The sequence below is a fragment of the Pogonomyrmex barbatus genome, unplaced genomic scaffold (genome assembly GCF_055798465.1).
Source record: "Pogonomyrmex barbatus isolate J1 unplaced genomic scaffold, ASM5579846v1 scaffold12, whole genome shotgun sequence".
NCBI lineage: Eukaryota > Metazoa > Arthropoda > Insecta > Hymenoptera > Formicidae > Pogonomyrmex > Pogonomyrmex barbatus.
This window is the reverse complement of record NW_028297108.1, coordinates 397,629-423,902: the sequence shown is the minus strand read 5'-3', so window position 1 is coordinate 423,902 and position 26,274 is coordinate 397,629. Positions and strand designations below refer to the sequence as shown.

Below are 26,274 nucleotides of genomic sequence, written 5' to 3'. Positions count from 1 at the left end.
GCCTACGAATAATATATACGATACAAATGATAAATATTACCGCATACACGAAAAACTGCAGAGGAATCTCTTAGTTCCAATTCACGCCATCTCTTCGAAGAATCAGATAAGGCGATTCGATCTAAAAATTTAGATGTCCCTGTGAAAAAGTTATTAATCGAAATTTAAGATCTTTCGAATCACTTTTTTCTCAAAGAGAGAACACATATATTATAAAATTTAATCAATTTCTTGTATTTTTTACAAGTGATCATTCTTTAGTAAATTGAATACGTTGAATACGAATGTGTGTATTAAAAACTATCATGTCAACTTCCCATTAAATAATTATAAGTTTTCACAAAATAGTTCAAGAACAATGTTTTTGGTCATTTTTGATATGAATTTATAACGCATAAATCAAACATTTCAGTATTTTTAAAAAGAAATTGAAATTGAGAGAAAGAGAGAGAGAGAGAGAGAGAGAGAGAATCTTTGCTTTTATATATTTTAAAAAGTCGGAAACATAAAATATAACTTTGTAGAAAATGTTTAGAAAGACTAAGCATTATCATAAATTCATAATTAATAAAATACCAAATCTATATCGCACATACAACAATTTTTAAATAAATTCTTGAAAGAAAGCTGCAAGTATAAGTACTTGTGGCTTTGCGGAAAAAGATCAGCTGCATTTATTATTTTATTTATTTTTTATCTACATTATTTTTGCAATTTTAAAATCTTCAAAGGTATATGTATTTAAAATCCTCAAAGTAATATGATAATATAATACAACATGGTATATAATATAAATGAATGAGGAATTTTTTTCTACAATTTTTATTTCCTAAACCTATTCCTAATAAGAATTTAACCAAAAATTTACGTCGGTTTCTTACATTGAATTGTTTGTTATTTTTTGAAATTGTTGACACGTCTAGTGTCAACAATTCATCTGGACTTCATCTGTTATAATTTATGCCAAAATCGTGTTTTTTTTAGGATTTAAATCTCTATTTGTATTACAGTTGTATTACTGACATGACAGTTTTTGAGGTCATATTCATATTTAATGTATTTGTTTTATTAAAAAAAAATCTTCCATGACAAAAATACAAAATCTTTTATAGATGATCTCGGAGAGAAGTTCTTCGCTATGGATAATTTAGGCTATTAAAGCTTGTTAATTTCGCGGAAAACGAGAAAAAAAACGGTATCACATGTGATAAAAATAGATTCATTGATGACCGGCTGCATCGAGCTTGGCTTAATCGAGCCTTCGTCTCTTCCTTTTCATCGGAACGGTAACTAAACATATCTATGGTCCGATCTCACATCTTGAATTTTTATTAAAGAATTTTATTAGCATTATTATTATTAAAGAATTTTATATTTTATTCAGCTAATAGGAAATGATCGTATAGCATTCCAAGATCTAAAATAAGATCGGATCATAAACGCTGTTGATATAATCGTGATATTGATGAAACCGGTCATCGTAGAAACTGACATATTTTGCAAAAGCGCGACGAATGATATCGAGCCGAAAATCGTGGGAAGTTTTTTCTCTTATTGTAACTTATCACATTTGTATATGGCATATTGTGTTTCAATGTATAAAAATATAAAGAACCTCGGCCCAGCGACTCTTCCGTTTTGTCGATCATACGCCGCGAATTTACACATGATGATTCATCTCTCCCTTCGAAGTTTATTTAGACGGAACGATATCTCGGAGCGAAGTCATATAAGGCTAACTGATATACGCAATCATTTGTTGAATTACTATTTAATTACAGTTTAATTGAATTACAATGTTGGCAATTTTCAATTACATATTTGATTGTCGATACGCGGGTGACAAATTCGATTGTATTCACGCCGCTGTTTCTCATAGATTAATATCTGTACGGTATTGTTAAATGGATGTTTTGTGCAACGTTTTACGATCGCTATTGAGGATGTTATTTTTTTTTTTTTTTCAAATATCTCGCTCCGTCTAAATGATTCTTAATGCGCTAAACTAAATACTCTTGGAGTAATCTAAGTATCTGTGCTAAGTAAACGGCGCCACATGCGAATAGATTATCCGCTTAATAAACTCACTCGTTTGTAGCGAGTTCGCAAAACTACATTATGAAGGAATGCTCGATCTATCACAAAGATCTACTTTTGATCCTCCGCAGAATACAAAGCTTTAGCGATACAATTGTATCGCTTTAAGCATTTACACTATGTTTGTACATTTGTTATGTCATTCAATTTGCTAAATTTGTAATCATTTAATTTGCTAAATTCGAGATCGTCCATACGTTAACTGTTTCACCTTTTCTCGAGATCCTACTGTTATGCCACTCGAGTTAAATTGCGGCGAATCGCTGGAGTGACAGTATCGTTTAGAAAAGCGGAGAATCCTTATCGCGAATTACAATCAATTTTGCGAATAATCTACGCAATATCAGATCGGCATCATAATACTGTAACAATAATCCTCGCGCGAAATTCTCGTAGATAAAGAAAACTGGAGGCACTATGCTTGGACGTTTTCGCGCGTGCATGATTCTTTGCAAAACGCAAGACAGTTTCACGTTTTTCCCTACGCGATGTATTATATTTCTCTCTTTTTCTCTATTATCTTTTTTTATATAATAACACTACATGTAGAAATCTTGACGTCCTTTATCAACTTTAATTCGAGAAGCGGAACATTGGAGAAATATTTTTCATTTGCATTTGCTTTTATCATATATGATTATTTATGATGGTGATACGCATGTCACACGTGATTTTTTAGAATCATTTAGAACTACTTACAACAAGTGAGCATAAATGAAAGCAACGAGGTATAAAATCATATCTGAAACTAAAATTTCAGCTTCACACTTCATTCTTCATATATCATCCTTCTATCAAGCTATATATTCTTCCGAATGTTCCCGAATGTTGATTATTCCGCCAAATACAATTCACGTCGAACAAATAGATTTTATTAATTCTATTATTAGTATCAAAGTGAGTCGCATTTTACTATGGCTAAATTTATCTTGGATTTATCTTGCGATTCAAACACATTAGAAAATTTATCGCATAAGAAAAAAGCTAGTTACATAAGTTGAATATTTCAGTTTAATACTTCAGTCACTTTTTCAAAGATAAGTGAAATTCTGCGTTCATATATAATGCGCAGATCACGGTAAAAAGAGAATAAACTAAGAGAAAAATAAGAGAAAAGAGAAAAATAAGAAAGAGAGCTTAAACGGTCTGCACGGTTTTCGGATTGAGCGGCTCCGTCACCGGCGATTTTGTCTTTTGCTGAGCAGCCCTTCTTCTGGCCCGCCGTTTTTTGTCCTTTGCCTCCGCTCCCAAGGCCAAAAAATTGTTATGGAAGTACTCCTCGATCTCTGACAGCTTCTTTCCATGCGTCTCTGGTAACATCAGCCACACGAAAATAGCCGCCCCTACAGAAACGCCAGCGAAGAACCACTGGACCGCATATGAACCTTAAACGAGAATTTTGTTAGTCAAGCTAAAACCAAAATAGTTTTAATTTTTATTGAAATAATGACTAATTGTAAAAGCATTCATATATTGGGTAAGCAAATTAATAAAAGTGGAATAAAAAATAAAAATATAAAGATAATTTGTGTAAAGAAGAGATGTTCTGGATAAATTGTTACTTAGTTAATCATTAAAAACTCACATCGGATTACATTAATTCGGACAAATTTTCAATTTTATATTTTGAAATGTTTTATTGCTAAAGTTTTTGATTATGATAAAAGAGAAATGTTGTCTCTGATTTAAAATATATTTACTTAGTAGTTGATTAATCCTACCAAGACTCGATTGCACAAACGTTATTTTACCTTTAAGTGAGACTTAAATATGTGCTTATCTTTATTTATTTAAAAAAAAGATAAAGACAGATACATGTTTAAGTCTTGCTTAAAACCAAAATAACGTTGGTGCAACCGGGTCTAAAGCCTAAAAATTTCAAATTTAGGTCATGTTGATCCAAAGTGAGTATGAGAATAAAATTCAGAGGAAGTTCTTGAAAGTTAAAATTATATTATAACATAAAAATTATATGCGTATGCGATTTTGAACATTATACCTCCCAGGAAAGCTTGTAAGCTTCTATAAGTCTGCAATGCAGCAAACATCAGCAGATTTGCCATGGAATAACTGATGGAATGGGCAATTCCGCGGATCTCGGTCGGAAACAATTCTGCCGTCATGGTCCATGGAATAGTCAACATTCCAACCATAGATGTGCATACGTAAAGTAACAGACAGGCCACCGGTACCTGACAAACATTATATTATTATTGTCGCATTATTTCACATGTCGTAATTATATTTAACGAAATAATCTTTACCCAGAATCCGCTACGATCACCATTTTTGATGTTTAGAGTGAAGTAACCAGAGACGATCATGGATATAGCCATCCCAAAAGACGATATTATACACAACGTTCGTCTTTTGTATCGTCTCAGTAACCAAGTGTTCACCATGGAGCACAGGAAACGTGTCAAACCTACCAAAATCGACGCTATGTATTCGTTTACACCTGCGCCCACCTCCTAAAAAACGGGAAAAAGAGAAAAGAGTTCAATACTAGTTTTACTAATCAGCAGTACTAGCAGTACTAACTCTACTATGAATTTATATAGCTCGATCATCAATAGAATTGAATATTACGATGCATGCATAAATCACTATCGATTAAATAGAATTTTATAAAATACATTAGAAATGAGTATGTAAATCTACTAGATACAAAGAAATTTTTTTCTTTTTTTTTTTTTAAGAACAAATCACAGAGAGAGCACTATTTAATGGACTCTTTTTTTTACTTCTTTTTGATTATTTAGTTTAATTACTTGGAACCAAGTCACTGCGTAGAACAACGTGATATAAATCCCGGAAAACTGCTGAAATGAAAAAAGTAGGAAAAGTATCGCCATGGGTTTCCATCCGGTCGGTTTGAGGAATGCTCGCCATTTATTGGACGCGCTGCCATGTTTGCTCCGCCGTTGTTCATTCAATTTAATTTCATTCTCTTTCATAATAGTGGTAAATTGCGTCTCGGCTACTGATGTTTTACTTTGTGACGTCTCGTTTTTGTAAAGCCTACAAATATTGAGAGTTATTAATTATTTACACATGTTAACAGAAAGATAAGAAAAAAATCATTAACCTTTAGAAAATTTTACAAGCTCATTTCAAAGATTCATTTTTTCAACCTTAAATAGCTTTTAGCTGATAATTATTTTTTGAAAAAGAAAAAAAACGGTTAGTCATGTCTCTCTATTTTATTATTTAAAGCCTATAAAAGTTTCATTGTTTGTACAGCCCCTGGCCATCGAATTAGGACAACATGCAAAAATTTCATTTTTCTAATTATAACGCTATGTCATAAACGATAAACTGTTCTTGACTGCTTGACTGTATTATTACTAAATACGTAAACAACTGTATATACATAGACTATATATACAAGATTTATTATTATTGTGAAAATAACAGAAAGTTCCCATAGATGACGAGCGATTGAGAATCAACCGCGTTTTTACGTTAGAGTATCGATAACTGCTCAGAGCAAAGAGTGAGAATGCATGATTTGGCTACAACTTTTTGTAGCAAGAATGCCTATGTAATTGCTCTTCGCTCTGACTCGTTATCGATATTCTAACATAAAAATGCGATCGGTCGAGCTGAATCGCTTGTCATCCACAGGAATTTATTTTCACAATACTAATAAATCAATTACCATGTATACATAGTCGTTTATGTATTTAGTAAGGATTTAAGTAGCCAAGGATGTCAATTTGCCGTTCGTGACATAGCGTTATAGTTAGAAAGATGAAATTTTTGCACTCAGTCCCAATTCCAAGATGGTCCAGGGGCTGCAATTAAATTAAACTTTTACCATTCCAAAGATTTCTTGGCATCGTCGATACGGCCCTTCGAGACGAGCCAGACGGGCGATTCCGGTACGAAGAACTGTATGAGGATGATGGGTACGATCGAGTAGACGATGCTGATCCAGGCGACCGTTCGCCACGGCAGATAAGCGCCCTTCAGGTAGGACAGCACCATGCCGAACGATGCCAGCGTCGGTCCGAATGAGATCATAGAGCCGCGCAGTTCCGGCCTGGCCACTTCGGTGATGTAGACGATCGCTGGCGAGGTCGCCAGGGCGGTCGCCAGTCCGGTTAACAAACGGCCAACCAGCAACATCGGTATATTGACCGAGAGGGCGATGAGGATCCACCCGACCACGGAGGGGAATGCCCCGATCTGCAGAGTTCTCAATCGGCCGAATGTCTCCATCAGGAAGCCACCCAACAGGGCGCCAATCGGTGTACTCACGACGACCAAACTGGCTGAAAATCGAATCGAAATATCTAATTTGCGCTCTTTCTATACGGAAAAAACAATTTTGCCAGATAGAGATCTATAGAAAAATTAATTTGTTTGGTCAAAATTTGTTTGTTTGGTGAAAATGATTATGTAAGACGTTCAAATTAAATTGTTAGGATGTAAAAAGATTTTGCAGTATTGTCATCACGTTTAAATGTCCTACATAATAATTTTGATTGTCCAATCAAATTATTTTTCAAGTTTGTAGATCCTACAGTAAAATTGCTTATTCCTCAGTTCTTATTGTGTGTATATATATATATGTTTTAATTTATATTTTGGGAATAAGTTAAGGGAATACTTTCTACTAATCAACTTTGATTTTTTTTTATTATTTACATCTGTTTGAACGATTGATAACGATTGAAGGTTCAATTAGGATTACTACAATTACTATTAGTATCATATTTTATTATTATAATTTCTAGATTGAAAATTTGTTTTACGCCAAGAAAATGACTTTTTGCTACGAGAAGATTACTCTCGGCAATGAACATAGATTGGATTGCGTAACGCGAATTTAATCAGAGCACGAAGATCGAACGGCGTCGTCTCTCGTGCAACAAGCACGCACGACGTGCACATGTGGTTCTCTTCAGATAATTACAACTTTTACGTAATACGTTCACTCTTATAACAACACTTTAGCGAAGATACCAAACTGTCAATGATATCAATAATGACCGAGCAAAATATGACGCGATATTTACAATACATATTTGACGAAAAACGTACCTAAGTTATAGAATAATAAATGAAATATCACGTGTTCATTTCGATTATTATATATTTTTAAGTGCATTACGGGTTCGGAACAGTATGTTCGAGTCATAATTAATATGGCTTAATCTCCTTGACAGAATAGCGCACTTTGCGCTTGCACTGTTATCGCCTTCGTTATTACCGTGCATGTACGCTACATATTTGTGCGCACTCACCTATCCAGGAAGTCTGTCCTTGCGTGGCATGCAGCTCCGCGTCTTCTTTCTCGAGATGAGGTATAAGAGTCGCCGAGTATGCCATGGTGAGGCCCACCGCTATGTGGAAAGACGCCGCAACGATGCATGCCGCGATCTGTGAATGTCCAAAGACGACGTGTACAGCTTCCGTGAGAACAAACGCTTGAATTTCGCCTTGACTCTATTCCCATCTCTCGAGCGGACAAACGAATCTTTTTTTTTCTCTTTGAACATCTTTTCGAACGATTTTTTTTTTTAAGTATCAAAAAATTATGCCCGAGAGATTTTAACGGCTGCTCTAATTATTAATTAAAATACTTAATTAAGTTGCAATCATTGAAATTTAATTTGAAAATTAAATTTTTAATTTTAATTTTTTCAAGTGTAAAAATTAAATTAAATTGATATTAAAAAATTAATTCAAATTAATTTTAATTTTTTAAGATCTTTGTTAAAATTTAAAAGATGTATCAACACACACACACACACACACACACACACACACACACACACACACACACACACACACACACACACACACACATATATATATATATATATATTAGTTTGCGTCAATGTTCAGAGGACATAGCCTTCGAAAGGCTTTTCGTCTGCGTCGTAAAAAACGTACTCTTTCTATTGCACTAAAATAACAAGATATAATTATCCCTCATTCCGGGATGCCGATAATTGATACCTCTCGAATGGCATTTCTGATATTCGTCGGTTCGACGAAACCTTTGTTGAGACTCCGGCTCGAGACGATTGCATCTTTAAAACACTCTCGCTCGTTCTCCTCGATGTTCTTCGAAGCCTCCCGTTCCACGCTGAAACACAACGGGGCGTCATCAGTCGATCGTCAAATAAATTGTGCGAGAAGTAACGACGTTCGCAAAGCGGCGCAAATTTTATCATGCCGCCTTTTGCCGCGTCTCGCAAATCCTTTTGCAACTCTACCCATTGCAATTTACGGCAGCCGTTTGTCACGCGTGCATTCGACGTCTCCGCGTGCCATTTAAGTGACGGCTCGAAACGTATCGCCTCGCCTGCATTCATTTACACCACGTGGTTGCAGTCCATAAATATTTATCGCACCAAATATTTATTCGCCGTATTTGGTTATTTTGATTTCTCGCGAGTTTCGAGTGTCGCAAAACGCAGTTCGCTATCGATAGCAATGCGCAATCTTCAAATTAAATATCAGCTGGCGCAATCATAAAGTCATGCTGTACATTCGTCATAATAAATAAACCTGAACAATTCTCGTTGCAACAGCAAACGCGACAGCTTGATATTTTTTACAAACAAAATATTACAGTTTAACAAAATGTTAAATAGTTAGCAAGATATTATATTTCCGCATGACAATTATATATGTTTCATATTTAAAGCAAAGTCTCAGTTAGTAGCATGCCATACGTTTGGAGAATCGAATGATTAGAAAATCTAAATCTTTATTAATGCATACTGTGCTGTTAATAATCAATAATATATATTTTCTTATTGCGTTTTTTTTCTCTCTTTTCTATTTGACACATTTTTTTACAATTTCTAAAGAGTCTGGTAAAAATGTCTATTATGAAGTTGCGATAAATCAGCGCTATATTTATAATGCCGTTTCGCTCGCAACTTGACGTGCGAAAAAGTCACGTAACTTTCAAAGCGATTACATTAGATAAAAACTTATGTGTCGAATTCTGTCTTTCCTCGTAGACGTTTCCCAATTGAGACTGGCACCTATACGAATTACGAAAAACTGGTTTCTTCGGAGAGAGAGAGAGAGAGAGAGAGAGAGAGAGAGAGAGAGAGAGAGAGAGAGATCAATATAGATCTAATGTTTTAATAATGTGACCTATAGTTTCGAAATGTAGTTCCGAATATAATTGTCACGTCATTCTTGAAATATCTATTTGTAATAGATCTTGTCTGAATTCTAATTAATTAAATCATGTGTTAAAATCTGTGATCTCGTCCTCCTAAGAGTTGATAAAAAAAAAATATTAACAAGAAAATTAATTTAAAACAATCACATTAAATGAATAAATTTTACTATCGATTGTCTGTAATACGGATATTGTTTTTTGCTACGATATGATGAGAAATATTATTGTAATATATCTGTTCAAAGAATAAGACCGAGACTAACAATAAGATCTTAATCAATTGGTTTACCGTATGCGAAAACATAAGCTACCAGTTGTGTTTGACAAAACGGTAATTCCTAGACGATTGTTTCTCATAACAATGACATCACGCGGATCGATTATTAAGTATGTTGTACCATAGTTCATTTATCGCAAGCGATAAATTGATATCATTTTAATCGACAGGAAGAAACATTTATATTTATTTTCAATTGCCAATATTTCGTCATTAAACATATCTTATAATTAAATAAATAATTTTATTGAAAAAGCTCTGTTGTTTCTTATGAATGACATCATCTTTCATACAAATGTATGAATGATTTTAATAATATATTTCTTAATTAATGAATATTGCAATCCTGAGTCTTTCCAAACGTGATAATTTTTTTCACACGGAATTAATAAATTACTACGGGTGAATTACACGTGATAAATTACTACGTGGTAAATTACTTACGTGTCTACACTTAGCTAGATAATAATTAATTAACACGTAAAAAAGCGCTTGAAAACGTTCTCGTTAAACAAGCAATTGTTCTCGGTTAAAAATAGAGCGACGATCTTGATTAGATACAATTACGTATTTCATGAATTAACGCGCATTAATTGCTGTATTATTAAACAGAATTGTTGAATCCGATTTCTTAATTGACTCTAATAAGAAAGACAAACAGATTACAACGATGTGTAACAAATCTATTTGTAACACTATTACTTATACGTGTGATTTTATCAATTATTCTACAGATTATAGAAGAAATTTATGAAAATTACGGTTTTTGCATCTATCAATTCACGATGTCATGTCATATTTAACGATCTCCATGCCAGATGTCAAACAATTATTTTTTTAATCTTTAATATTGGTTACATTTTAAATACAAGACAATATGCAACAAACACACACACACACACACACACACACACACACACACACACACACACACACACACACAGAGAGAGAGAGAGAGAGAGAGAGAGAGAGAGAGAGAGAGAGAGAGATTTATGTGTGTGTATATATATATATATATATTTAGTTTTATACACACATATTATATATATATATATATATATATATATATATATATAAATTACAAAACTTTTATAGATTTAAATATAAAAAGGATTGATAAATTCTATTAAAAATTATTGCATCTTCAAAGTCAGCTTTGCCTGAAGAAAGATAAAATTATTATCATTATTATATCAAGAAATCCACGTCTTAAGAAATCCATAAATATATGACTAACTCGCTGTTTATCATTCGCAACTATACAATTATGTCAGAAAATACGATTTTTAAAAGCATTCTCGTTTTTTATGTCATACTTTTTATGTCATATTTTTTTGAGATATTTCCATGTTTCTTTTTCTCGCTGTGATTCTATTTTCGCCAAAGTCATCTTCTCATAATTCTTTCTAATGTTACACAAAAGTACGCGAAAAGAGAGAGTAAAATCATTATAGAATTTTAAAATATGTATAACCATTTAAATTTTTTAATAAACCTGTTTCAAAATTTTTACTATTCAATATCGAAATCTTTAACTCAAGAGCTGAATTTAATATTAGAGATACTAAAGCGTGACATTTTACCGTTGCTATTTTTAAAAATTTATATTTGTTTCTATCAAAGATAGAATTTTATAATTTTCTGAGTTTATAATTCATCAGAATAAAAACAATAAGTGATAAAAAATGTGACAAAATTTCAAAATTTTATATTTTTAATACGAAGAAAAGAGTATTAATTTAAAAGATAAAAATGATTGCTTGGTATTTCTAGTATTAAAATTTAACAAAAAATTTGTATTTGTAGCGTTCGTCGAAGAAAAGTCACAGGTTCACATTCGCGAAACGAGTCCATTCCAGCGAGGGTTTGTTTGCTGAATCACGCGCTTTTCGCGATATGTTTGGATGTTCAGTTTTTGGATGTTCAGTTCAATTGCGACTCATTATCATGCCAGTCCTTTTCCATTTTTCCTCTTCATTTCTCTTTGCATAGAAAAAACGGAAAGAAGGCCAGACTGAACTTGTTATTCACGAGTCATGTACCACATCCCGTATTCAGCATGCGTCGCAATTTGTCATTAAACACATTAAACTAACTCAAGACAATACACCTAGTTTCTCGCGAGATTTCCCAAAAGGCGGCACGTGGCGGACGTAAGTAAATTGCCGGCTCTCGAAATATCGATTCTATTTATGAAGACATGACTCGCGAACATCCGGGGAACGTACACATTATTCTTTTACGCCAGTCCATAACGTCGTGCGCGTATACGAATGTAAATCTTTTATCCTACTTCCATAATAGTTACGTTGTTATTCGTGCAAGCGTACGCTCGCGGCAAAAGCCGTTTGACATTTCGCATCAACGAAAGGTGGGGAGGTCGTCGTTTCGCTTCACGACGTCGTCGTAGGGGCTAATTACAGTGGCTGACTACATACTTTGCGTGTTGCCGAGGGTATACTCACTCGTGAGATTAATTACTTAACGTTCCGCGTATTCTTGACTATTCAACTCTCCAGATACGCCGCAATTTTTTTTTCTCCTTTTTTCAATTTTTTTCTTTTGTCTTATTAACAGACTTGTTTTTTTTTTTTTCTTTGGTCTTCGACGCCGACGCGTTTGTTATTTGCCGCGCAAATTTCGCGTCACGAATCACGAATTGCTATCGGTAGATGATGGATTTTTCGCGGTATCGTCCTACGGCTATGTAGCTAAAAGTAGACAAGTTATTCGAACTGGCGTAACCACTCGCGGCATTAACCTTGGCCCTGATTCAACAAAGCCAGCAACAATGCTAGCGTGACATACCAGTGGACGAACAAATTGCTGATGTATCTCCGATACCATTTTGCAATATATTTTGCTCATTAATATGCGAGTTAAGCTACGGAATGACTGGAAAACAGATATACAGATGAAAATAAATAAATTGCAACATAGATAAATGGATAATCCGCAATGCAAAACAAACGTATGAATAAGCCTATGACTATCTTGGCGATAGTACTTAACGTCGTTATTGATAACGTGATGTCAAATGTGGTTATCGTTAATAGATCTAAAAAAGATGGACGCACTTAAGTTACGAAATTCCCGGTACCACCATTAGCGAATTATATCAAGTGTAATCCCGTGATAAGATACAAAGTATCGCATCCCTTATCGCATCATTTTACTTCGGTACATTATATTTGTTGCGAATAGTAGACTACCCATTATTCTACCGTTCAAAACAACCGTGTACATAACAACTTGATAATAAAATTTGCGAGAGAGGGGAATAGACTTTCAAATTTTTTTATTTCTCATGACGAAGCATCCGCAAGAATACTTTACGTTCATGAAAGAGTGTATTTTACGATATAAGCCATCGGCTTTTGATTTGCGCGACTTCCTTTCGTTCTGATTCGAAGATGATCATTTTCTGTGCAACGATCACGCACGACTTACATCATTGAAAGCAGTTTCACGTCACGTGCACGTGACACATTTCTCCTTGTGCCAAATAATTCGATGACGGGATTTTTGGAGTTATTTGCAGCAATCATTTTTTTGCACGACGAGTATGCAAATATATATTTTAATTATCGTCGATTTGAAAGCGATAATTTCTTTTCATCGTGATCGGTTTCTAATTGAAAATACCGATAAATAAAGCATACATTTGCGATTATGACACGACGCGGGTGTGCTTCTGATGGGAAAAAAATATCTCTGCGTGTAGTCCCACTGACATCTTTACGACATTCGAGAGATAATTTGTCACAAGAAGCTAACGTCACACACATAACTGATCAAAGATTAATTGGCGAGCGATCTCGCGATTGAGCGTTCATTCGTTGCGATCTCAAAAATTTGTTACCGATAATAAAAAATTTTTATCGAATATCTCTTCGAAATATTGATACACATAATCAAGCCATTTTGCAAATCTCTATGGTTACCTTATCTATATATATTGCTTAGAATTATTAGCTCTCTCTCGCTATCTCTCTCTCTCTCTCTCTCTCTCTCTCTCTCTCGCTCTCTCTCTCTCTCCCCCCTCCCTCTTTTTCTCTCGTGTGTTATTTGCAATTTTAAAATTTGAAACAGAATTTGATACTGCAATACCAAATTGAATAATATAACAATTAATTTATATTCACGAACATATATGTACCTTTTTTACCCTAGCAAAAGTTAAAATATTATAAGTTATCTTATTTCTTTCGAATGTCACAGTTTTTAATAACACGTATTTCTCGAATTTCTCGAGATAACTTTAATAATAAAATAATAAAAAATAATTAAAATAATAAAATAATTTTAAAATAATATGTATCACAAATTATAAAGGATGTGTCCAAATCAAATTATAATTTAAGTTGTGTATCTTTGTCAAATATACTTCAGCTTCAGCGAACTGGTTCCATAAGTCTTTCTGTTAAAATAGCCGCGGGCATAAGTCGTCTGCGTTTTTAAAACATCCATCATGTTCGTCTTGGAATCATATCTTGACAATTACATAATTATCGCATTCGATTACACTTCAAGCTAAATTAGTATTTCCGTTAGTAAAGATAAAAAAAAAGAATTTCAAGGAAACTTCGTTGTACATCTGAATTAACAGAGATTAATATCGAGATTTGTCCTTCCATAGAAATAGAAAATACAAGATACTTTTCTTTAGAAAATTTTCTTTAAAGAATACCTGGTGATATATCCGAATTAAGATATTATTTGGAATATAGAAAATGTTAGAAAAATATCAGACAGGCTATGGAATAACAGTATACTTTTGAGTCATGTATTATACATTATTATGTTAAATGAAAACGAATAAAAGGTATAGAAAGGTATAAAACGCCCAGATAAACAGCAAAGAAAAAGAAGAAGAATGCTGAGGAGATCCGTTTTGAGATTTTTTGATAAATCGTTTTTATCAAGATAGATTTAATGCTTATTTATTCCACTATCAATGCTCGCTTCTTTGTGATAAAAGATACTTTCTATATGCCTTATCGAAATCTGAGAAATTATGCTTTCATAAAATTGAAATCATTTAAATAAATTTCGACCCACCATCACGTTCATTTTGTTATTGTGATCTTTAAACGTCCGCATTAATTAAAGCAGAATTAATAAATCGCGGAAAGAACAAGGATAAAGATCGATTCAACAAGACAATCAAAATATAATTGCTCTTGTTTAAGTTTTGCAACAACAATTTCTTGGAAAAAAAATTATCGGTATTAATCGAAGTAAACATATATTCACCTTAATGAATAAGGATCCATTGTGCGTCTCGCCTTTCACTTGATTACTATCGGTCGACACGTGAATGTGCGTGCGCGTTTCTTCTTCTTCTTCCTGCTGATTAGATGTTAATCAAATAGGCGTCTCCACGAGAAGACTATCGTCAACTTTGTCCAACATTGGCAACATCCAGCATTTTATAGTCTAAAATTAAATCATAACTTGAATTATTAAAAATGTAACATTATTAAACGCAATAATTGAAAATTTCTCTCTAATATTAAATAAATATTTGCAGCATCATTATCTAACACGATAGTGTTTCTCCTAGTGTTGAATCCTAATTAATTATAAAATACGGATTTGAATTCCAATTAATTATTCTAGATAATAACATCGCCTTACATGTAGCATCCATTTGAAACGAACGCATCCAATATCTTGGTCTCACAGAGATGCAGCAATTTTGTGATTATGACACGGAATGCGGAATAGTAACTTTCTCTGTCGGATGCAAAACCGATTTTTCTCCTTGTATCGTTGCGCGTGGCAGTCGAAACGACAAGATACGCGTTTCCTATTAATTCTCTGATGAAACTCTATTTTTCTTTCACGCACGCTTTCGTTTCCTCTCTTTGATTATCAGGATAAAATGGAATAAAATAACGAAGAGAAGAGGAATTACGAGGAATCACTCATCATTAGTCGTTCATTTTCTCGTGGCTGTTACGAGAGTCTTTTTACATACTTATTTACGGGAAATGAGTTACATCGATGTATCTCGTCCCGAGTCAAGGGCGTTCGCATGAGCCTGGATTATTGCCGTTTCAATGATCTCTGTGCTCTAGCGTATAGCGTATAGTAATTGCCATTAAGGTAACGTCAAGTTATGGGCGACTTATGATTCTTAATGTGCAATTCGTACACAGAAAGAAATATCTAAATGTTTAATCAGATATGATAAATTTGAAAATAATTTTGTTGAGCTATTAAGACACTTATATAAGACACTTAAGTGATAATACTGTAAAAATTTTGATTTTCTAACAATCAATTTGAACGTCCTTTATAATTATTTTGATGATCTAATAAAATTATTTTCTGACCTGACCAATTTTTTAGATACTTCAACAAAATCATTTTCTTCCCTGTAGTAGATTAGCAGTAATTTATCATTCATTTATCATCCCTCTTCCTTCATTATTTTTATTCATGATTTTTATATAGTGTAATTTTGTACACGAATTAATATAAATTCATCATTTGCATACCGAAAAAACAGTCTTGAAAGATCTAAAATTTAGCCAGATACAGATCTGAAAATAATTTTGTTCGATTATCAAAATTGTTATATATTATTGTTGTATAAAATTGTTATACAATTATTGTATAATGCTTTAGCATAATGATGATACTACAAAATTTTTTTATATTCTAGCAATCAATTTGAACGTTCTATATAATTATTTTTATAATCCAACAAAATTATTTTCAAATCTGTATCTAGTCAATTTTTTTAAATCATTTCTCGGGAACAGTCTCGTAATAATTTATCATTCATTTATCAGTATAATTTCCCCCCTATTATTTCTAATCATTTGTATAGTAATTTTATACACGAATTAATATAAATTGATGATTCGCATATCAACCAATTTGAACGTCCTACATAATTATTTTGATGGCTAATAAAATTGTTTTCAGATCTCTATCCAAATTTTTAGGTCCTTCAACAAAACTGTTCTTTTCCTTCATCCTTCGATTTCGACTCGCTACACAGACCAAATCGATATATCGATATAATTGATTTTAGCAATGTTATATAATAAACATAGATTGTGAATCTTTCCTCTCGAACAATGGCATATTTCATTAAAACTTTTGTTTTCGCATATATTCATTTATTAGCAAATAAAAACTCACGTTTGATAAAAAATTTTATTTTTTTCATTTTTAATAAATTAAAATCAATTTAATTCCACTGTGCATTAACGAATGAGTAAACAACGAATAGCAAATCACAAATCACAAACCACCGAATCGTGCATTATTTAATATTAGCTTTAGGGTCTGCACAAATGTTAATGGAGCAAATGTTAGGAACAGAAACAAATATTAAATTCTGGAAATGAAAATTCGAAATAAGAATTAAATGTAACGCACAATGAATAATAAATAAGTATAAAATAGTCATATTTTTTATTTTTTATTTACTTGTATTTCATTGTGCGTTACGTTTAATTTTTATTCCGAATTTTTATTTCTAAAATTTAACATTTATTCCTATTCCTAATATTTCCTTCATTGTGCGCAGGACCTTAGTCTAGCGGCTAACGATCGCCATAGATTCTGGAAAAATCGAGTTCGGCGCCGTTGTAACCGACGATTTCATCTAAATTGCTCGCAGGCGCGCGCGTCTTATCCGACTTTCATCCCGCATGGCTTCCACCAATGATCTGCGAGCGTCAATAAACCAAGAAATCATTGGCGATTGTGCTCGACGTTCAAAATTTAACTGCACAAAGAGCAAAAAGCTGGGAATAGAAATGACTTAATGATTGTTTTAATGACTATAATAGTCTACGCTACGCGTAGAAATAGACAAAATTTCATGATGATAAGATGATTTAGGTTGATATGATTTTCATTGTCCGATTATATGAACAAGCATTTTTTTTATTCGCGATAAGATTTCGCATGAAAGAGGAGCAAGCGTCACTGAATCGTGACTTTTTTCCCTTCTTCCGCGCAGAGGAAAGAATTGATCGCGGCGTTCGTGAATGATTTATGCGCTTCGCGGCGCAAGAAATATTTACAACGAGTAATCATAATTGTCACAAAGAACGATCCGTCGTGCTGCCCGAATAGCAGTTGGCGAGCGCTAAAAACTAGAGAAAAATTCTGTAAAGTCTCAGGATAAGTACCGGCGCGCGATAATATGCAACTTTCCTCAGCATTTCGAGGAGTCTTTCGATATGTGGAACTTGACGTTGACGTGAAAGCGATCCGCGTTTAAACTGTTTTTCACGACAAGCGTGGTACACGAAGAATTCGGACTTTTAGGCCCGATTGCACCAACGTTATTATTTTGACTTTAAGCGAGACTTAAAGTCAAATATATCTATTTTTATTTACTTAGAAAGAAAGATAAAAATAAATAATAATATAGATAAATCTCGCTTAAAGCCAAAGTAACGTTGGTGCAACCAGGTCTTTGAAAAAGAAAATCACTATTTTATGAAATATTTCGGATTGATCATTTTCGAATGAAATCTTTATATAAATATATAGAAATATCTGTTTATCATTGTCCAATTTTATTTTATATCGTATATTTATCTTTTTCATAAATTTCTACTTTTAAATTTTATTTTTTAAATAATTTTGTTTTTTAAATTTCATACTAACGAAAGATAATAAATTTCTTCAATGTTTCGAGTTGTATAATGAATTCGCATAATGAATTCGGTTAGGTCAAGAGTTAAACGGCATTAGGCGCATCCATGAATATAAATGCGATTCGTAGATGCGGGTTGGTTAAAATTACGCCGGTTATGCGTTTAAGATTACATCAACGCACTTGCAACAGTCAGCAAATCTTTAAGATTACAGTCTTAGGATATAGATAAACTAAAGAAGAATAATTTGAAGAATAATATAATTTCAGTCTCGCATGAGGTCAGAAATCATGTAACGAATCAGTAAACGAATCGTGTAACATACTTTTCATTTTTTTTTCTTATCTCTTTTGCAACAAAGGAAATAAATCGCTGCTTGTCCCTCCATCTGGGTTTTGCGTAAACCCAGTTCAAGCAACGTTGATGCAATCGATCCTGTCATCCTACGAGGTTCTCGTAACATTAGGAAGAGACAGGTTGATCGCCGCTATGCGATATAATGGTTGTAAAAGTCGTCCGTTGCGATTGCACGAGAGAAAAATTGCACAACTATCGATGGAAACAAATGAAGCGTAAAATTAAACTGCGGCTTGATTTAAATGCTAAGTTATAATTGACACCGACGTAACAAGTTCCGAATTTCTAATATCCAAATACAATGCAACAGAAAAATAAAGATATAAAGATAATAATGAACCTACTTTAATTTTTACTCAAATTTTTTTAAGCCTATGACACTTCGATCTATCCGATATCTAATTTAAGTGCACAATTAAATGTATTATGAAAAAGGATGATTTTGTTGATATATCTAAAAATAACACAAAAAGAATTTTGCTAAAATGTTTAAAAATTTGATCAAATATAGATCTAAAAGTAATTTTGTTGGGCCATCAAAGGACGTTTAAATATGATAATAAAACTATAGAAACTTTTTTCTACCAAATAAATTTAAACATCCTATGTAAATATTTTAGTGGCCCGATAAAATTATTTTCAGATTTGTATCTAATCAAATTTTTAGATACTTCAGCGAAAGTGTTCTTTTTATGTAAATATAAATTTAAAAATAATTTTGTTTATCATCCAAAATAATTATGTAGGACGCTAAGCATGTTGATAATATTGCAAAAATTTTTGATATTCTAAGAACTAATTCAAATTTTAATTTTTAGATGCTTCAGCAATATTGTTCTTCCCATCTATTATCAATGACATGACATGATATTGTTCAATAATCATCGATATCGTATGATTCGATGAATGACGTTTTAATCATGTCGTGACGTCATGATCAAATTTTCACTCTCGTCACTTGATAAACTGCATTTGATAAAGTTTTATCTATTTCTTTGTGCGTGCTCGAATTCTATTTGATAACGATTACGACAGAAAGATATTCTGTAATCTCGTAACACTCCTATATTTTCTCTGGAATCTATCTTTATTTTTCTACTAATTAAAAAGAATCCGAATTTGTTAAAAGAAAAAAACTTTGCTATTTTAATTATATGTGATTATGTGGGAAATAATTTTAACTGTTTTAATAAAATTTGAATGAAAATTTGCTCCTTTTCTCGTGTATCGATAAATTATTTTCAGGCATTTCTGTAATTCTCTCTTAAATTAATGAAACACGTTATCACTAAAGTGAATTAAAAATACCTGAATTAAATAAAATGCCTGAATTAAAAATACTCGAGCTGAGTTCACGACAATTTTCTCTAAATTTAATCTTACGAGTGCTGTTTTACGCAGAATATAGTAACACAATACGGAAGCACAAAAAATTTCTTCATAGGTGATTTAATATTAGAAAATTTGCTCCTTTTCTCATAGTGTATCGATGAATTATTTTAATTCTTGCGATTCTCTCTTGAATTATAAAACTCATTATCACTAAAATGCCTGAATTAAATGTACTCGAGCTGAGTTCACGAAAATTTTCTCTAAATTCAATCTTACGAGCGCTGTTTTACGTAGAATATAATAAAATCTATAACGAAAGCACAACATTTTTTCATCTCACGGTTGGTTTAATATTAGACATCGAACATTCTGATGGCCCGCGCGGTTCTCTGTACGCTCTCAATGTTTACAAAACCCCACGAGAATCGATCGATCCGCGGCGGATCAACGCCCGACGTGGCGTCATATTATAAAGGACTGACAGTAAATATGATAGACAGGTAGGCCTTAGGTCTCCTTTGAGTGCACTTGGTATCATTCATTCCTTTCCCGTTTTTTTTCTTTTTTTCAAAGAGACTTAAACAATACGATTAGTTTCCTTTTTGTACGGAAAGAATGATCTTGTTGAAGTGTTTCAAAATTTTGACAGATACAAACCTGAAAATAATTTTGTTGGATCATCGAAATTATTACGTAGGACGCTCAAGCATGATAATAATATTACAAAAGTTTTTCTAATAATTAATTTGAACGTTCTACATAATTATTTGATTTATTATTTTAATTTATTATTTTTTTTTATTATTTTGATGAGCCAACAATTATTTTTAGATTGATATCTGATTAAATGTTTAGATATTTCAGTAAAATTGTTCTTTCCATATGGATTCGGATAATGTTAGAAAATGCAGCCGGAATAAATTTGTACGTTCTAATAAATTTTAAACTGTCCGTAAGACTGTGACACTTTTTTTTCTTCCGACAAATGAGTAAATATCTCGCAAAAGTATAAATATAAATTAATCCGAAACAACAGGATAAATTCCTAAGTGTGTAGAGTTGAAGAGATGTGATTTTTCGAATTTTCTAAAATTGTCGAGATTTGAGCAGTCGGTCAACCGAACTATACATGAATTCAGACTTGTGTTCAATCGTGCACTCACCTTTGCCGAACAGCTTCGAGAATCGATTTTCCGTTGAGTGCCCCGTTCGCGAGGAGCAGAGAATTGCTGAGAATGGGCGAAGCTGGCTGGGAAAACAATCGGAGACGCCGAACTCGGGAACTCTGGTCTCGTTTCCGTGCCTTGCGATCCTTATGGAAGGAGCAGTAAGGCTGACACGACACGACGCAACGCGACGCGACGCGACGCGATGCGACCCGACAATGATTCGGACCGACTGGCGAACGAACCAGACTACCCACTCGACGGCTGGTAGACGACTGAGCCTTGAAAATCTCATCGCTTCATTCCCCTACATACTCCTTCCCCTTCAGTTCTGCCTGCGTTACGCATCGTTATCCACACTGTCCACGTGGTGGTGGTTTAAGGGTTGCTAAGGCCACGTCGTCACCAATCATCGCGCGTTGGACTGATCTCTTGTTTGTCCTTCTGTCTCTCATCACGTTTTGAGTTTCTCATGAGGATTTGTCCACCTCTTATCACGTGATACTCATCTGTTTCAAAATAAGGTAACGGTTGCAATTATGAGCCATTTAAGATTAAAATGTTTTTCATTAATCCATGTAAATTTAATGATCAAAGTTTTTAAAAAATTATTAATGTCATGTAAGCGGTAAATATTATAATTTCAAAGAAAAATTATATATTTTGTGTGACAAAGGCAAGATTTGTGTGTGTGTGTGTGTGTGTGTGTGTGTGTGTGTGTGTGTGTGTGTGTGTGTGTGTGTGTGTGTGTGTACACACAAAGAGAGATGTTTTATTTATGTATGTTTTATGTATATTTTTTTAATTTTATTTATTTGAAAAGATCTATGATTCATTAAAAGGATATAATGATATAATTGGAACTTATATATAAATATTTTTAGATATTTTTTCTAAATTTACACTTGAGTTTATTGAATATACAATAATTTTTTTTTGTATGTATGTATGTATATATACAAGGTATTATTATTATTATTATTATTATTATTATTATTATTATTATTATTATTATTATTATTATTATTATATCCTTTTAATAAGTTATAGATCTCTTCATATATGAAATAAATAAAATAAAATGTGTGTGTGTGTGGTGTGTGTATGTGTGTGTGTGGTGTGGTGTGGTGTGTGTACAAAGTATCTCATTTTAAAGAACTGATTGAAATATCTTCTTAGAAAAGCGTTTTAGAGAAAAACATTTTAAACAAAAGTTATAAGGTTCAGAGAAGAACATCCGATGATAATCTTACCTTTGTCACAGATGTCCTTTTCCAAAAGCATTTAAAGACTTCAACTTTTTATTTGTTAAATGGAAACATCTATTTTTTATTGCATATTCTTATAGCCTCAAGAGCTCTGTAAAACACTATAATAAAGTATTTTTTTAATAAGTACTTTCTGAATTATGAGGCTTGAATTTGACATGCAATTTGACATAAAGTATAAAATACTTCATAACCTATTCACCTATTCATTTTTTGACAATACTATTTGACAATAATTTTTTGACAGTACTTTAATACTTTTATGCATGAAATAATGAATTGAAATATTGAGATCAATTGGTGTAAAGAAAATATTTAGTTGCTGTTTAGAAAAATGGAAATTTGCAATTTCCAATAATGTATATTTGTTGGAAAACAATTATGTATTTTTTTATGCTAATATTGATTCAGCTTAATCTGTGTATAAAAGTATTAGATATAGTTGCCAAAAAATGAATAGTTTACGATATATTTTAGACTTTATGTCAAATTACATATTAAATTCAAGCATTCATAACTCGGAAAATACTTAATAAAAAAATACTTTATTCTAGTGTTTTGCAGAGCTCTTGAGGTAAGCTATAAAAATATGTAATAAAAAATGGGAATTTCTATTTAAAAAAACAAAATCATCCTTGATTTGATCTGTAACGATCCAAGGTCTACTTTTTTTTAACTAAAATATGTCTCCTTCGATTCATGTAATCTTAAGAAAACATGATTTCAATATCTCATATAATTCCAGAGAGATAGCATTATGTCAACTTAAATGGTACACTTTGTATATAAACATAAATGTTTTACTTAATAAAATTAATTATTAAAAAAATTTATTATGTACAATCTTAGAAATGCTACACACACACACACACACACACACACACACACACACACACACACACACACACACACACACACACACACACACACGTGCGCACGCACGCGCATACGCACACATTTCTAAAATCATAGACAATAAATTTTTATAATAAAAAATTTTTAAAAATTTTTAATAAAGCTATTTATATACATATACATATTGTATTGCAGAATATTATACATACATATTCTATTGCAGAAAGATTACAAGCAATACTATGTCAATATCAATTTCAACACTATGAATGATCATTGAATTAAGTTATAGAACCTAAGTTTTGTCCTAATTATGTGTCAGAACATTTATTTAAAATAATTATTTAAATGACAATTTTTATTAAATATGTATTTTTTATTTATTTGATATTTTTTTGTATTTGTTTGATATAAAATTATTTTTATATTTTTATATCGACAATAAAATTCACGTTGTTTTAGTTTATATAATACAATAATATAGTAAATATTATCATAATTTCAAAGAATTATAAAAAGAATTAAAAAAAATAACGTTTCATTTTTTTTCAATATGACAATGATTGATAGAATGATTTTATATTACAATAATTACAAAAAAATTGAACAATGTAAAAAAAAATTTCTTAACTTAATTCAATTAATTTTATTAATACACACACACACACACACACACACACACACACACACACACACACACACACACACACACACACACACATACACACACACACATATATATTAATAATAAATATATGTGTAAAAAATTTATTGGTCTATCAAAACTGATTGCGTAGATGTTTAAATATGATTATACTTAAAAAAATTTTTGATATTCTAGCAATTTGAATGTTTTGTAATTATTTGTAAATTTGGTTACTTGGTTTTTTGCGAAATTTATTTACCAAAAATTATTTAATTAATTAAAATTATATTGTGTTTTATATTGCAACACCATAACTTGTATTGTTATGGACACTTTCTTTTTTTTTCATCGTCTAAGCGTGTAACCAGCTCTGTTTTTTCTTTTTTTAATGCTCGAAAGAATTGAAAAAGTAAAATGGAAAGGGGGTCCCTTCGTAACTCCGTTCCGACTTACCTGCTTAAGATCATGATCAATCTTTGTCAATAAATAAAGAATTGTTTTTTTTGGAAAGTTGAAAACATAAAGAAACTTATCTTTTTGATAACAATAGTTTTTTAATCCAACAATTTTTAGGACAATTTCAAGTTCAAATAGATTACTTAACTGAAATATTTTCGTTCCAAATATTGAATTGATATCGTAAAAAAATGATAATCTATTCTCATTTATTTGAACCACGTGCTCTTGTCAATTATTTAGAGAATCCGACCAAAATTTCGGTTTCGATTTCGGTTACGGTTAGATTAGTTTCAATCAAAAATTGAAATATCGGTTAGGTTTTGATTTTGGCCGAAATTGAAAAAGAATTTTAATTGCTGAAGTACATCTTGCGAAGTACGCCTTGCGAGTACAACTTAATAAATTGTTAAGTTGTACTCGTAAGTTTAAAGATTACTGATTGCAATCTTATAGTACAGAATATTTATTAATATTAAATATTTATTCTACTAATTTTCCAAAGACTTTAAAAAATATTTTATTTTATATTTTGAAATTTATTAGTAAGATAATAAATTTGTAATACTACAGATTGTGATAATGTGTGTGTAATTATTGTTTCAATAATTAAATTATGATGTTTATAAAGAAAAAGTATATAGTATATTTTTGCGTGCACGTATACATATTCCTTTTCTTCTAGATTCCTATGAAATCCTGTTCTAGATTTCCATGAAAATTTCAAGTTTCGATTTCAGCCGAAATTGACACATAACCGAATATTTATTTTCGATTTCGGCTGAAGCTAAAAAAGACTTCGATCGGACTCTAATTGTGGAAATTTAATCGTGATTTATTAATAAAATAAAAGATATTTAACAATTTAATAAAACAAAGCAAAGATAACGAGCAAAGACAAATTATTGTGGAAACTAAAAACTTTTTATTTAAAGTTTATTGAATTATTAGATGTACAAAAAAGGTCTGAGCTTTAGATTTCATACAACCGAAATAACAATTTAAATTTTATATATCTTCCCGCTTTTTTGCGGTTTTAAAGCGTTGACATTTGGCCTTCTAAGATGCCATACGGTTTGGCGTTTGATGCACATAATCTCAAAAATCAGTAATGTTCACGATGGCAATAACAAAAGAGCATATTCGATTTTCCATCCAGTTCGCGTTTCATCTGAAGAAAAATGCTGCTGAAGCCACTGCAATGATTTGTGCTGCATATGGAGAGAACGCTATAAGTCATACTACATGTAAAAGATGGTATCAAAAATTTCGCCAAGGAGATTTCAGTCTTGAAGATGAACCGCATGCTGGACGCCCTCAAAAGATTGAAACGGACGAATTGCAAGCACTGCTGGATATAAACTCTGCGCAAACTGAAAAGGAGCTTGCAGAACAGCTTGGCATTACGCAGTAAATCATTTCCGTATGTTTACTTACGATGAGAAAGGTTCAGAAGGAAGGCAGATGGGTTCCGCAATGAATTGTCCGAAGACAACAAAAATTGTCGGCGTGACACTGCACTCACTTTGCTTTCAAAGTTCCGGGAAAAAGATTTTCTACCCAAAATCATTACAGGCGATGAAAAGTGGATTCTTTATGATAATCCTAAACGTAGAAAATCATGGGTTGACCCTCAACCTTCGACATCGACGCCAAAACCCAATATCCACGCCAAGAAGGTTTTGCTTTGTATCTAGTGGGATTGGAAAGGTGTGTTGTATTACGAGTTGTTACAACCAGGTGAAACAATCACGGCAGACCGCTACCAACAACAATTGACCAATTTGAGCGATGCATTAGAAGAAAAGAAGCCATTTACTGGCCAAGGACGTCGTAAAGTAAAGATCTTGCTTTATAACAATGCTCGACCACATGTTGCGAAAGCGACTTAGGATCATATCTTTGCGTTAGGCTGGGAACTTCTCCCGCGGCGTATAGCCCAGACATGGCGCCTTCCGATTACTACCTATCCGGTCGCTGCAGCATCATTTGGCTGATACATATTTCGTGAGATTTGAAGAAATACGAAAA

The 26,274-nt window shown here is 32.4% G+C and overlaps 1 protein-coding gene across 1 annotated transcript; it reads right to left on the bottom strand.

Moving 5' to 3' along the window:
- Positions 1 to 1,044: 1,044 nt before the first annotated feature.
- Positions 1,045 to 21,307, bottom strand: LOC105428102 (facilitated trehalose transporter Tret1). The gene is made up of 9 exons (XM_011640193.2): positions 21,016 to 21,307; positions 14,787 to 14,969; positions 8,068 to 8,197; positions 7,350 to 7,485; positions 5,918 to 6,374; positions 4,869 to 5,118; positions 4,362 to 4,568; positions 4,097 to 4,289; positions 1,045 to 3,482 (listed from the first exon to the last, which is right to left on the bottom strand). The coding sequence occupies exons 2-9, from the start codon at positions 14,804 to 14,806 to the stop codon at positions 3,235 to 3,237; spliced, it is 1,641 nt and encodes a 546-aa protein (XP_011638495.2). The 5' UTR covers positions 14,807 to 14,969; positions 21,016 to 21,307; the 3' UTR covers positions 1,045 to 3,234.
- Positions 21,308 to 26,274: the final 4,967 nt, after the last annotated feature.